The sequence below is a fragment of the Eupeodes corollae genome, chromosome 3, assembly GCF_945859685.1.
Source record: "Eupeodes corollae chromosome 3, idEupCoro1.1, whole genome shotgun sequence".
In the NCBI taxonomy this organism is placed as follows: domain Eukaryota; kingdom Metazoa; phylum Arthropoda; class Insecta; order Diptera; family Syrphidae; genus Eupeodes; species Eupeodes corollae.
The window spans coordinates 25,129,687-25,142,187 of NC_079149.1; the positions used below are offsets into that span (position 1 = coordinate 25,129,687).

Below are 12,501 nucleotides of genomic sequence, written 5' to 3' on the forward strand. Positions count from 1 at the left end.
TCGAACTTGAACAAAGGTCATTAAAAATCTTCAGATAAAAGTATTGAATTGCCCGCTATATAACCTTGCTGACCAACTGGTGGCAATTTTATCAGTAATCTAGTGTTTTATTTATTTATGGAGAAAAGTAAAGGTAGTTTTCATTCCCAAAGCGGGCAATAATACACTGAGAGACCTCAAAACTCGCTCAATTAAGCTCACAACATGGGCTGATCATGCAAACGTAGTATTAATCCTCAAAAAACATTACTTCCTTCAATAAAAAGTGTATACCACTAATTTTTACCAATGAAGCCAAATATCTTGGTCTGATATTGGACAAAAAATTAAGTTGGAAAACTAATATTCAGGAAAGAGTTAAAAAAGCTACAGTAGCTTTTTTTTTGCAAGAAAGCCAAAGGAATCAAATGGGGTTTTCAACCTTGCATAACCTATTGGCTTTACACATCGATTATACGACCAATACTTATGTACGGGGTTGCAGTATGGTTGACTGGAGAAAGTCACATAAAACGACAAACTCAGCAGAGTCCAACGCACTACACGTCTCTGCGTAAGCGGGGCATTGAGAACCACACCCTCAGCTTTCATTTTTATACAGATGGATCCAAGACAAATGAGGGAGTTGTTAGTAATGTGTACTCAGAAAAGCTTCTATGAGTATCTCTTCTGGCTAAGAAAAAACTGATATCTGCATCTTCTCTGACAGTCAGGCTGCTATTAAATCTTTTGACGGTGTCTCAACCAAATCTCAAACGGCCCTCGATTGTCGATCGTCCCGTCATACCTTTTTCACCTGAAAGGTAGAAGATAGGTATACCGATAGCTATATGTAAACTTCTGCTAAAAAAAAGGCTTTTGCGATAACAAACTTTAGGTGGCACAATTTACCAACATGATCAGCCACAAAAATCATATGGCCTTCACTGGACCTTAGGGGACAATGTCTTATAGGCAGACACGCAATACGACTTGGTGTAGCCTCAAATGACTTCTGCAGGAGCTGTATGGACGTGGAAGAAGAGGAAACAATCTCTCACCTTTTCTGCACTTGTCCTGCTGTTTCACTAAGACGCAAACTTCTTCTGGTTGACTACTCTTTTGATAATCCTAGTGAGCTAGCTAAAAAGGATATCAAATATCTTCTTCGCTTTATAAAAAGTTCAAAATGGTTCAACTAGTAAAAAGTAATTCTCTAGATGTGGTATCACAATGGGCCTTTTCTTTTGGTCTAAGTGTGTGGACTCTGAATCCGCAGCCACTTTAACCTAACCTAACCTAGTGATTTATTTTAGTTTGGTTTACTTTGAAAACCTTGGTTCTTTTCAAAATATGTAGCAAAATGTTCATAAGCGAGATTTGTTTAGCATTGAAGCTCACACTTTGTTAAATAGACGTTATAATTGTAGTGAGTGTTGATATACTGCACCGGCCGTTACCACCAAAAATAAACTGACTGTTAGATGTTGCAATAATTGGTCTGTGTTTCTTTAAAAACTATGCTGGCTTGAACTCTACAATAAAGAAAGCTAAATAGTCATGGTCATTGAAAAAAAAGCTGAGGAACACGTCGTAAAGCTGGTGTCGTAAACTAATTTATTGAAAAAAAAAAAACGTTTGGAAACTGCATAGGTTTACGTTACAGACTCGTGAATTGGACTCCAAGATTGTGCGATGTGAAGACTTGTAAAATCCCTTGTGTAGTCCAATAAGCCAAAAATGTTTGACCACTTAACAGACAACATTCGCAGAGTTATTTCCGGTATACGGCTACAAATCATGGAAGAAGTCAAGTCAACCAGAAATTATGTCAAAAGATTATATGTCCAATAAAGCAAATTTTATATTAGTTTAAAAAAATCATCTTTGTTTTATTCCATTCTAAAGTTTAATACCTCTAAAAAACACATCCTTTAAAAACTGTTCTAGTTGAAGAATAATGATTATTAACAACTTAACTTATTAATTCAAATGTTCATCTTTTTCAACTTAAGATGGCTAATGAAAGGGAAAGTTCTCTTCCTCCTCAAATTCCCTTACAAATTCGTCTGAAATCAACCCCTTTATGTCATGTCTTCATTCTACAAGTATCCATAAGTTCCAATTTTAGCAAACATAATCCCTCTCAATTTAGTGTTATTTTTATTGTGGTCCAAAAGATTAAAAGTATCTTAATTTTTCGTTTGACTTTAAATGACCTCTTGGCCTTGGTCCTTTTCTTGTTGATCCTTTAGAATTAGAAAAATAAAATTTGAAAAAAGGAAGAAAATTCCTGCTAAGCTAGCATCCTTCTCGTACATATGTCAAAGATTAGTTCATTAATTTTTCAACATTATTGTCGTTGTTCACACCATCATGTGTGGTATGGATCTCTTCTAACGACCGACGACGACGACTCCACCACTGCCACACCACCACCGCCTGTGAATCCAAACTCTCTATGATATGATGCTATACCAAAAACCCCATCCATGCTATGCTTGGTAAGCTATATAGCATTTTAAGCTTTAGATCCGAAAGAAATCCGGCAAAAAACCCCCAAAGAGAACACCAAAAGGATGGAAAAGATATTGGATATTGGTTGGATAGGAATTTATAACTATAAGAATCCATACTAGAGAATAAAAAGGACAAACAAGAATCCACAATCCTCGTGCCGTCCACGTCCACCTCGACTTTCCTTTACAGTTTAATTCCATCCATCGAAAATAAGTACGAACATTTTGCTTTCCTTTAACTAGGTCATGGCAAAAACATCAGAGATGGTTTGGTTTGCTTTGGTTTTGTTTGTTTTTCTGCCTTTATGTAGTTCGTCCTTTTTCTGCTACTCCATGATCCTGATGATGGTTAAGAAGATGGCGTGCTCTGTTTCTTTGTTGGTCTTTTTGGGTGGCAGAAAAAAGGTTTAGTGCACACTGTATCTCTAAACAACCCAGAGAAGAAGACTGCATTTTGTAGGTGGTGTGGACTTTGGAGATGAATATAGATTTGCCTTCACTTGTCTCAGTTGAACGGTCCCAACGGGCAGACCATAATGGCAGGCCAAAGAAAAATGAACCCAAGGTAAATAGCGCTAGCGGCGGCGGCGGAAGGCTGAAGATGGAAAGCGGGGTTTTGCATTACTTGGGTATTTTCTTTTTGTTCTATTTAATGCTTAAAGTTTTTCCACTATATTTATAACTGTCTCACTGGCCGAAGAATTTTTATCCCACGCTATAAATCTCGTATTCCAGAGATACCAACCTACCTACTCACATGTCTTGAAAATAAAGTATCGCTGAAGTTTTGTGTTTATTTATTTTTTGTACTAAGTTTGAGCTCACATTAGTTTTCATTACCAATTCTAATGCCAAAACTGTTTACATTTCAAGGACACCACCCACCGCCACAGCGCCGTTTACCTAACTATAAAAGACACTCTCTTTTATTCTGACAGACAGATGTCGCTGATAATATAAATGTACATACGGCTGGTTAGGGTTACCTCTTGCTTTCTGTCAATATTCTAATGATGGCGTACGTAACGTAATCGAGTGTCATATACATTCATACTCTTGCCTATTGAACTTCAAAATATGAAAGTGCAATATAATTGGATTGCCATGTGGGTCACAGTTTGATTTGTAGGCAGGTATAATCGTCGATAAAAAGGTGGGGTTGTTTTTTGTTTCAAAATTTACCAATAACGTATGTTTGTGGCAAGCCTAGGCAAGGCATAGTCAAGGGTAAGAAAGGTATAGTAGCTGAATGTGCCATAGGAAAGAGGACCATTTAATAATATTGTGTACCTTTCATAAATTATGTGCTGGTCTGACCTTTAAATATTATGTATATGGAAGTCTATATAAGTATGATGCTACAGTGTCGCCCTCTATGTCACTTGTCTGTATAACAATGTGTAGACATTCTCAATAATGACTCTTAAAATTGTGTTTCCAACCCAAGTTGTTTTGAAATTGTTGTTTTTTTTTTTTTTGCTTTCGATGTAGGTAAAAGCTCAAGTCGTTTTGATTAAGGCTAAGTGGGAACTGACAAAATGATGCTAATTATAATGAGGTAGGTATTTAGTTTCATATATAAGTTCATTTGTAGGTGTTTATTTGAAGAGTCGATTCATTATTTGGTCTTCATTTATATGACTTGTCATTTTAGTTAATTTATGTCTGCTATGTATTGAGGTGGTGAGGTGGTGGCATAATGATAAATTGAAGGTTGATGGGTTTGGTTAAATTGCGTGTGAAGAAGGAATCGCATTTAGAAGTGTCGAAAATTTAATCAATTTATTGATTTTCGTCTCTCAAACAATAAACGTGTGAATACTTTTAGGTTAAGTCCTGAGAGAAAAAAATAGGTTTAGTTCTAACGCCAACATGGATAAAGAAAAAGGTATCTATGATTATGTTTGCTTAGTTTGAAAAAGTTTAAGAACTTTGACTTGTAACTGGTTTGTATTCATTTGTAGAGGGTGAGCCATCAAATAAGTTTATGTTTTCTAATCAAGGTCTTGACAGAAAGTCAGAATAAAAACAAAATAACACACTCTACACTACAACAAGGTTGCGAAATATTGAACACTTTTTTAAAAGTCAGAAGCTCAAGCAGTACTTTTTCGAAAGAGAAGTTTTGGACGAAATAAAGCTACCTTTTACTCGTTTGTACAGAAATTCTGTAAGACTGTTAGTGGACAATATTAATAGAGAAATTAAGGCTGTTTTAGCCTTTAAAGTGAGAGTGAGAGAATATTAACTCACCATCAATCTCAAGAGCTTAACATTTCACTCACTATTCTGAGGAGAATTCTACAGAAAGATTTCCAATAATCGACTCAACAACTGAGGATGCATCACCATGGGCTTTGTTATCACTTTGAAGTTAGGATTCTAGCGTAGCTACGTTAACAAACAAAAATGCCGAATTTATGGCTCGTATTTTAGAGAAACTAAACATCATCATTGGTACGTCTAAAATTGGGCTCGTAACAACGTTTTGGTCAATGATTCGTTTACAAATCCAGGTTAACCTTTGTTTTTGACTAAAGTAGATAACAAGAATTTAAGTGACTTCTTGTTCATTCGGACACACAGCCCTCACCATCGATCGTTTGGGCACAAAGTTCTTCATTCGTGTTATCAGGCAGTTTGGTGATGTGGATTTTGTTTGTAAGTAACCGTGAAGAACCGATGTTATATCAAGAACTTTGGTTGACAGAATGCGTTACTATTAAGTTGAGGAGATAATTTAAAGTAACATATAGGTTCTAGAAATCAAGTAAAATCGAAATTAAAAAACGAGTTCATTTTTGCACATTCTAATTCATTAAAAAATGTCTACAAATCACTAAAGTTCAGTCAATAAGAGTTATCGTTAGTCTCAATACTACGATAATTCTATAGTTCCGAATTAAATTTTGGCCACCTTTTCCGAATTTGATTTCGTTTCAAGTGAAAGTCAAATGAAGAACCTAGCATTTCACTGTTTTCAGCTGATTAATTAAGGTTAAAATTGAATATTGAATGTATACATTTTTTCACAGAAACATTAAAAATACAAGAAATCAGCAGTTATTTCGAAAAAAAGAATATTACTGATTTTCTATTACCGCCCATTGCTTCGATATTAAAATATTTCATGAAAAATGCTCCAAAACTAAGTTATTTTTAAATCCTTACCATTATTTGTGTTTTTTGTTCAATTTTTTTGGTCAACAAAAAACAACACAAAATAAAGATAACATTTTATAGCTCTATTGTAGAAAATCCTGATTTAAAAAGTGACATTTTCTTAGAAGATTTTGTCACGTAACACAAAACATTAAAAATATTTTGAACAAGAAATTGAACAAACAATTTACAAAAAATTGATTTGAAAAAGTCGTTTTAATAAATCTTTTTGATAGATTTTTCTTACAAAGTCTCTGCAAGATAATTTCTTTAATTTCTTTAAGAAGAGATTTTTTTTAAAGGGGTTTAGAAATTCATGTGATTTTTGGGAGAGTTATTAATATTTGTTAAATTATTTGATTTTTTGAGTTAGTCAGGTTCTCGATTATACGATTTTGAAAAAATTATATTTTTTAAACTTAGAATCTAGTGATAGAGATGTTAATACTTTTTTTGATAGCAAAATTTATGGTTAAGTATAGTTATAGTATTGCATGATCAAGCACAAAACTGCAAATTTATTAAAAGCTCACTTACCTGTGCTACTTTTTCTCCCATATTGGGAGTATGACGACTCCCTTGAAAAAATTTCCCCGATCCATTATCCTGAAATTAGAAAAATTAAATTCAATGAATTTTTTAGAAAATACAAACATTTAATAAAGCTGAATAGCTTTTTTAATAACTAAAAAAAGAAAAGTCATGCTTTGAGGGTTAAACAATCCTCTTGATGATTTTTTTAACAGCATGCGACAGATTGTAACGAATAAAGCATTCATTAAAATTTACATTTTCTTTCTAAATTTAAAATTGAAGAATAACACTTACATTGAAAGTGGCACAGCCAAAAAGAAATAATGTCAAATCTTAACATGATTAAGTTTTAAAAAGTAAACAATACGTAGAACAATCTTGTGAGAAAAAAAGTTCCTAGGCCTTCAAAGTTGATTAAAATCAAACCTTGAAACTATGAGTTTTCCATTTAAAGTTATTTCAATCGGTAAGATTCCAGTTTCTATATCCCTAATCCTAAAACTCCATCCAACTGATTTATGAATAATTTTTTAACATTTATCAGATGAGAAAAATTGAAATTTCAATAGAAAATTAATCTTTGAGGTCATTCGAAAATATATTCTTAACCTTGTTTGACTTTAAAACTGGCATAGAATAGGGATTGATACGGATTTCAAATCTTTCGAAAAACTGGAATGATCTTTTGGAAGGCACGTCTCTGGAGGTTATGTTTACAAGTTTTAAAAGTATTGTTTCTGAAGGCATGAAGGAATGAACAATTTGTTGCTACCTTACAACTAAAAAAAATTGTTCAAGCTTTCATTGGTTAACAAGAGAATACAAAATTTAGAGAATGCTTAAATTAAGACATTTAAGCGTTTTAAAGTAACAAATCTTTTGGAAGATCGTGCAGGAGTGTTTCAGTTGAGAAATTAATATGATTTTCTTAGCATGTTTTTGTACAGACATTTTATTATCAATACTGAACCAAAATAATACATAATTTGAAATCTTTTTGGATATTCTTGAATTCTAAAAGAAAGTGTTCATCTTTTCCTCAATGTAGGGAATACGTCCTCATTGTGACCGTTTTGCTCGATTCTTTCAAACTTCTTAAAACTGTGATACTTAAACAAATATTGACAACTTTTATCCTGTTATTACTCCTTAGATAGACTTTCAGAACAGGATGTTTTGGATAGCTTAAAACAAATTTATGTGTCAAAAAAATCTGGCTTTGATATGATTCTTCTTAGTCTTTTGTCAAAATGTTTGTATTCACTTTGTAGTGTTTTACTAATATAATTTTAAATTTTTTACAAACTGGTGTTTTTCTTAAAGAGTGGAAAATATGGACCCCTTTAATAATAGTGACCTTAAAAACTGGGTGAAGAACTATAGACCAATATCAAAAATTTCAGTTATTCCCAAACTTAAAAAAAAAGGTCAGCCAAAGTCTTTATTTTGCGGCAAGAATTTCTTATCTTAAAAACAACATGGTTTTGTAAAGGGTATATCAACTGTCTGACAGAAAAAGGTTTTAAAATAGATGAATGCGTTTCAAATCGTATAGATGTGGTGTCGGGTGTTCCCCAAGGCAGTCATTTGGGGCCACTTGTTTTTATAATCTTTATAAATGATTTACCTTCTATTTTTAAGTTTGTTAATTTGTATCGAAGTGTTAAATATTAAGTGTATCTAAATTTTCATCTCTTATTGATTTTTAATATAAATTCTATGATTTTAGTTTTCTGAGCGTAATTGAAATAAATAATTTAGGGGTGATTTTTGATCCAAAGCTTGACCTTAGATCTCATGTTGATTACATTGTATCTAAAGGTAATTCACTTTTAGGATGCCTATACTTTGAGGACCTTATTTATGTCTAGAGTCCTACCAGTTTTTAAATTTTTGTTGTATTGTCTGGTTTCCATTGTATGAAAATAATTTTTTGAGAATCGAAAGAGTTCAGAAAATATTCACTCTTTATGCACTTTGAATACTTAACTGGTCTGTGTCTTTAGCAGGTTATAAATCAACGTGTTCTCTTATTGCCTTAAAAACTCCTAAGCGTCCGAGGCAAGCTCTTTTGAACTGTTTTCATTAATTTCATTCCATATTCCATCACGATTTTTTCAACAACATAAATTAATTATTTTATCTTCCTCTTCGTAGAACTAATTATGGTCTTAATAAACCAATAACGCGTTTCCTATATCTATTTAATATGGTTTATAATCAAATTGACCTTTGTATGAATACAGATTATTTTAACAAATGTTTAAATATAATATAATTGATTAAATTAATAAATTAAAATAAACAGTTAAAATTCCTTGAAAATGTTTGTAGTTATCAGCAGACCTCAATTGATGAAATAAATAAATAAATAAATTCAAAAATTGTGATACTATATTTATATAATTTTTTAGTATTTATTTATTAAATGCATAATAGAATAAACTATTAATCTATTTCATAACTTTTTCAATTTTCAAAACAACATTTAATTTATCACGTTTCTTTTTAAAAATCGATCATGTTTTAAGTTTTTTTTCTGAAATTTCTACCACTTTTAAAAGATTTAAATGAAATTAAACAATAAAGAACTACTTAAGATCTAAAAATCTAAATTCATTTTTTTTGTTCAATAATAAGTTTTATTTTAAAAAGGCCACTATTTGAACAATTGGCATTTTAAAACTGTCATCTTTTGATATTTTGAAAATTGAAAACTATCCCGTTGATAAAATTATAAAGATAATAATTTTTTAAGAAAAGTTTTCCGACCAATGATACGAGTACTTCTAGAAGGAGTGATCAAAATCGGCGCAACGGAAATTTTGTGATTCAATGATAGACTTTTTAGACTTTTTACTTGCAACAAATAGAAAATAAACGCTAAGCAATTTTATTTGTTTTTGTTTGATTGTTTAAAATTTTATTTTTTAAAATCCAAACAAGTACACACGAATAAAAAGAACTAAGTAAAAAATATTTCTATAAAAAATAGAGTTATTGTCACTCTAAGAACAATTTAACATTTTATAATTGAAGTTAAACATTTCAAGAATACATCAGGTAGAACCATTTACAAAAAAATGCAATACTCTCATTATCAAGACTAAGGAGGCATTGTTTTAATTGTTTCATAAATAACAAATGAGAAGTTTGCACCCTGATAGAATGGGGAAGTCTATTAATTATCATACATGTGGAAGCATTTTATAACAACTTGGTGTTAAAAATCTTCTCATAAAATAAAATTATCAATTATTCTAAAATTAAGATTACCTGATTTCTTAAAGAAATTTTTTTAAACTTTTTAACAATACCTATGAAAGAATTTTCAAGTCCATAAATAGGGTAAACTGGGAAAAAAGTGACATTTCGCATATATTTTCTTCATAAATAAATAAAAAACTTGAATTGATTTACTATTTCTAATTTATAACACTTATCACTGCAGCTCATTTAACCCGTTAATATTACTATTATGAAAGTAAGAATAGGATTACAGGTGCAGCTTAAAAGTTTAAATTTTTCACACTCAATAGCATGGAAAAAAAAAATCAGCATCAACAATCTTTTGATCTTGTTTTTAGAACTAATAACTTATTTGTGTTCTGCAAACCAGATTAACTAGCTGACAACTATCTGTACCATAAGAAAACCCAACTTCATCTCCAATGGCTTTCAGAGAATCCTTACATGTCAAACCAAATAAGGAATTAATGTATACTAAAAAAAAGTATTGGTCTGAAAACCGAACTCTGTGGAACTCCCAAATCGAATGTCTTCTTTATATTACTCCTAATACCATCAACTTTCACTCTTTGAACTCTTATTATTTCAAATAAGATCTTAACCAATCACCAATAATACCTCGAAACCCAGCACATTTAAGTTTGATAATTAAAATTTTGTGATTAACCTTTTCAAAGAATTTTGATAAGTGTCAACAAACAATGCTGCAGTATTCTTTTTTTCTGTTAGGTTAGGTTAGGTTAGGTTATTGTGGCTGTCCAAGATGGAAACGGACACACTAAGGGCAGTTTAATGGCCCATTGTGATACCACATGAATCTTGAGGCTTCCTCCTAAGCTCAATGGAACCAGTTTGAGTCCCTTACGAAACGTGAGAGGCTGATTATTCCGATACGATTTAGATCGTTTAGATCGTTAAACAAGAATTCTCCTAGGTAATTATTGAGTTTTCGAGCTAGAGCAGGGCATGTGCAGAGAGATGAAGAACCGTTTCCTCCTCTTCATCGTCCATACAGCTTCTGCAAAAGTCATATTAGACAGTGTCCGGTTATGACACCTATTATCGAACTTATATGCGATCTGCTTAGAGAGAGCAAGCACCTTGAACGTTTTAAATCCAGTGTTGGCCAGATGTTTTTTTGTGACTTGACACGTGGTGATGTTGTTCCACCTGGTGCCTGCCTGCCAAACGTGGTAGGATGGGCTGTACTGTACCGTTCCTGGGGAGTTCATCTGCCTTACAGTTACATGGAATGTCTCTATGGCCCGGCACCCAGCAAAGGTGAATATAAAACTGTTGCGCCATCTCCATTAGAGATGATCGACAGTTATGGACTGTTATAGAGTTTGTAGAGACAGAGTCCAGAGATTTGATAGCGGCTTGGCTATCAGAGAAAATACGGATATCAGATGTTGATATCACGTTTCTTGAGCCAAGACAAGACTTCTTTTATCGCCAAAAGTTCCGCCTGGAACACGCTACAATTATTGGGAAAGCGGAATGAGAGACTTAATTTCAGTCGTTCAGAGTACACACCTCCACCAACCCCTTCTTTGGTTTTTGACCCGTCTGTGGAAACGAACAAATATTTTAGAACAGAAATGTAACAATACATCTTCGGTTGATTTATTGCTTTGAAACCCAAACGGAACATAACTGAAAAATGCAGTTTTCGTTAAAAAGCAAACCATTTTATTTTTAAAATTTTTTTCAAAAATCTTACTTTTCGAGAGCAAGAGTGATATGGACCTAAAGTTACACAGATCATTTTGAAAAGCGTTAAGATTTAAGAGCAACCGGAAATACCCCAGAAAAAATACTTTTGATACATATATGTGCCAGAACATTAATTATGAAGCATGCTAAAATTTTCAAAAACACATTTGAATTTTTTTTGTTTCTTTTTTTTCAAAAATTCGATATTTCAATAAGAGGTTAACTAAATGTAAATGTAAAACACATGTTTTTTAGAACTAAATAACTGCATACTTATTACCAAAAAAAAGGTTTTCGAACAAATGTTAATAAAATACAAATTTGAGGCATTTTTGAAAATCTTATTTTGAAGTTTCATTTTTAAATCTTAAAGTACGACTCAGTCGTGTTTTTTATCACATAAAACAATAAAATCAGTTGGTTTTCAAAAATACATGTACAATAAATATTGTTGTATTGAAGGTTGTTTTGTTTTCGAATGAAAATTACAGTCAATAAAGGGTTTTCAATATGTGGTTTCATTTTAAATATTCTGTTATTATTAATAATGGAGCAATACATTTTTTAACATTTAATTGAAATTGTAAAGATGTTTCAAGGCGTTAAAAACACGTAATATACAAAATAAAAATAAATCTAAAAAACAGCGGACTTTGGGTAGATCTAAATTGTGCCATTTTAATATTGTTACAAAAGATCCAAATGATTCTAAAGTTTTTTGTTTGTTTCGTAAAACTAATACAGACATTTCAAGCCATGATCCTCTTAATATGGTTCTTAGCGTGATGATTCTGCTCTTCTGCATAATGCATTTTTAAACACGCGATATTTGGAATTACAAAACGTTGTCCGTTGATTATTGATTTGTGTTAGAAAATGTATTTAGGGCAAGGATAGAAATTGTAAAGAATAAAAAGAAAAGAAGTCTTCGTGCAACTATATATCTAATAGGAAATATCTAGGATTTAAAAAAACATTTAACTTATTTTTTAAAAATGTTTCTTTTTTATTTTCTATTTCTAACTATTTTGTAGATGGACGTTGAACTAAGAGGAAAGGTTAATATTTAACTTTATGAACGTTAAGGACTACAAAAATCTATAAGAAGGGGTTTTTGGTAGTCTAAAGAGGTAATGAAGATATTTTGTTAACTTTTGTTTTGAATAAAAACGAGACAATACGTTACTTTGATTTCATGCTTATCCACCACCACCGGCTTAGCAATGCTTCTTGGCGTGCTATGCGTGCTCAATGGCTGTCAATGTAGGTAAATTTATTTATGTGAACATTTTTTAATATTATTTTATTAATATTATTGTTTTTAATTTATTTCGGATTTATT

General features: G+C 31.8%; 1 protein-coding gene across 2 annotated transcripts in view; it reads right to left on the reverse strand.

Moving 5' to 3' along the window:
* The window catches only part of LOC129949207 (potassium voltage-gated channel subfamily H member 2), a 613,952-nt gene that overhangs the window by 342,140 nt on the left and 259,311 nt on the right, over positions 1-12,501 (reverse strand). For both annotated transcript variants that reach the window (XM_056060506.1, XM_056060508.1), the window contains exon 10: positions 6,198-6,266. In XM_056060506.1, the coding sequence (XP_055916481.1) occupies positions 6,198-6,266 (69 nt within the window). The remainder of the gene's footprint in view (positions 1-6,197; positions 6,267-12,501) is intronic.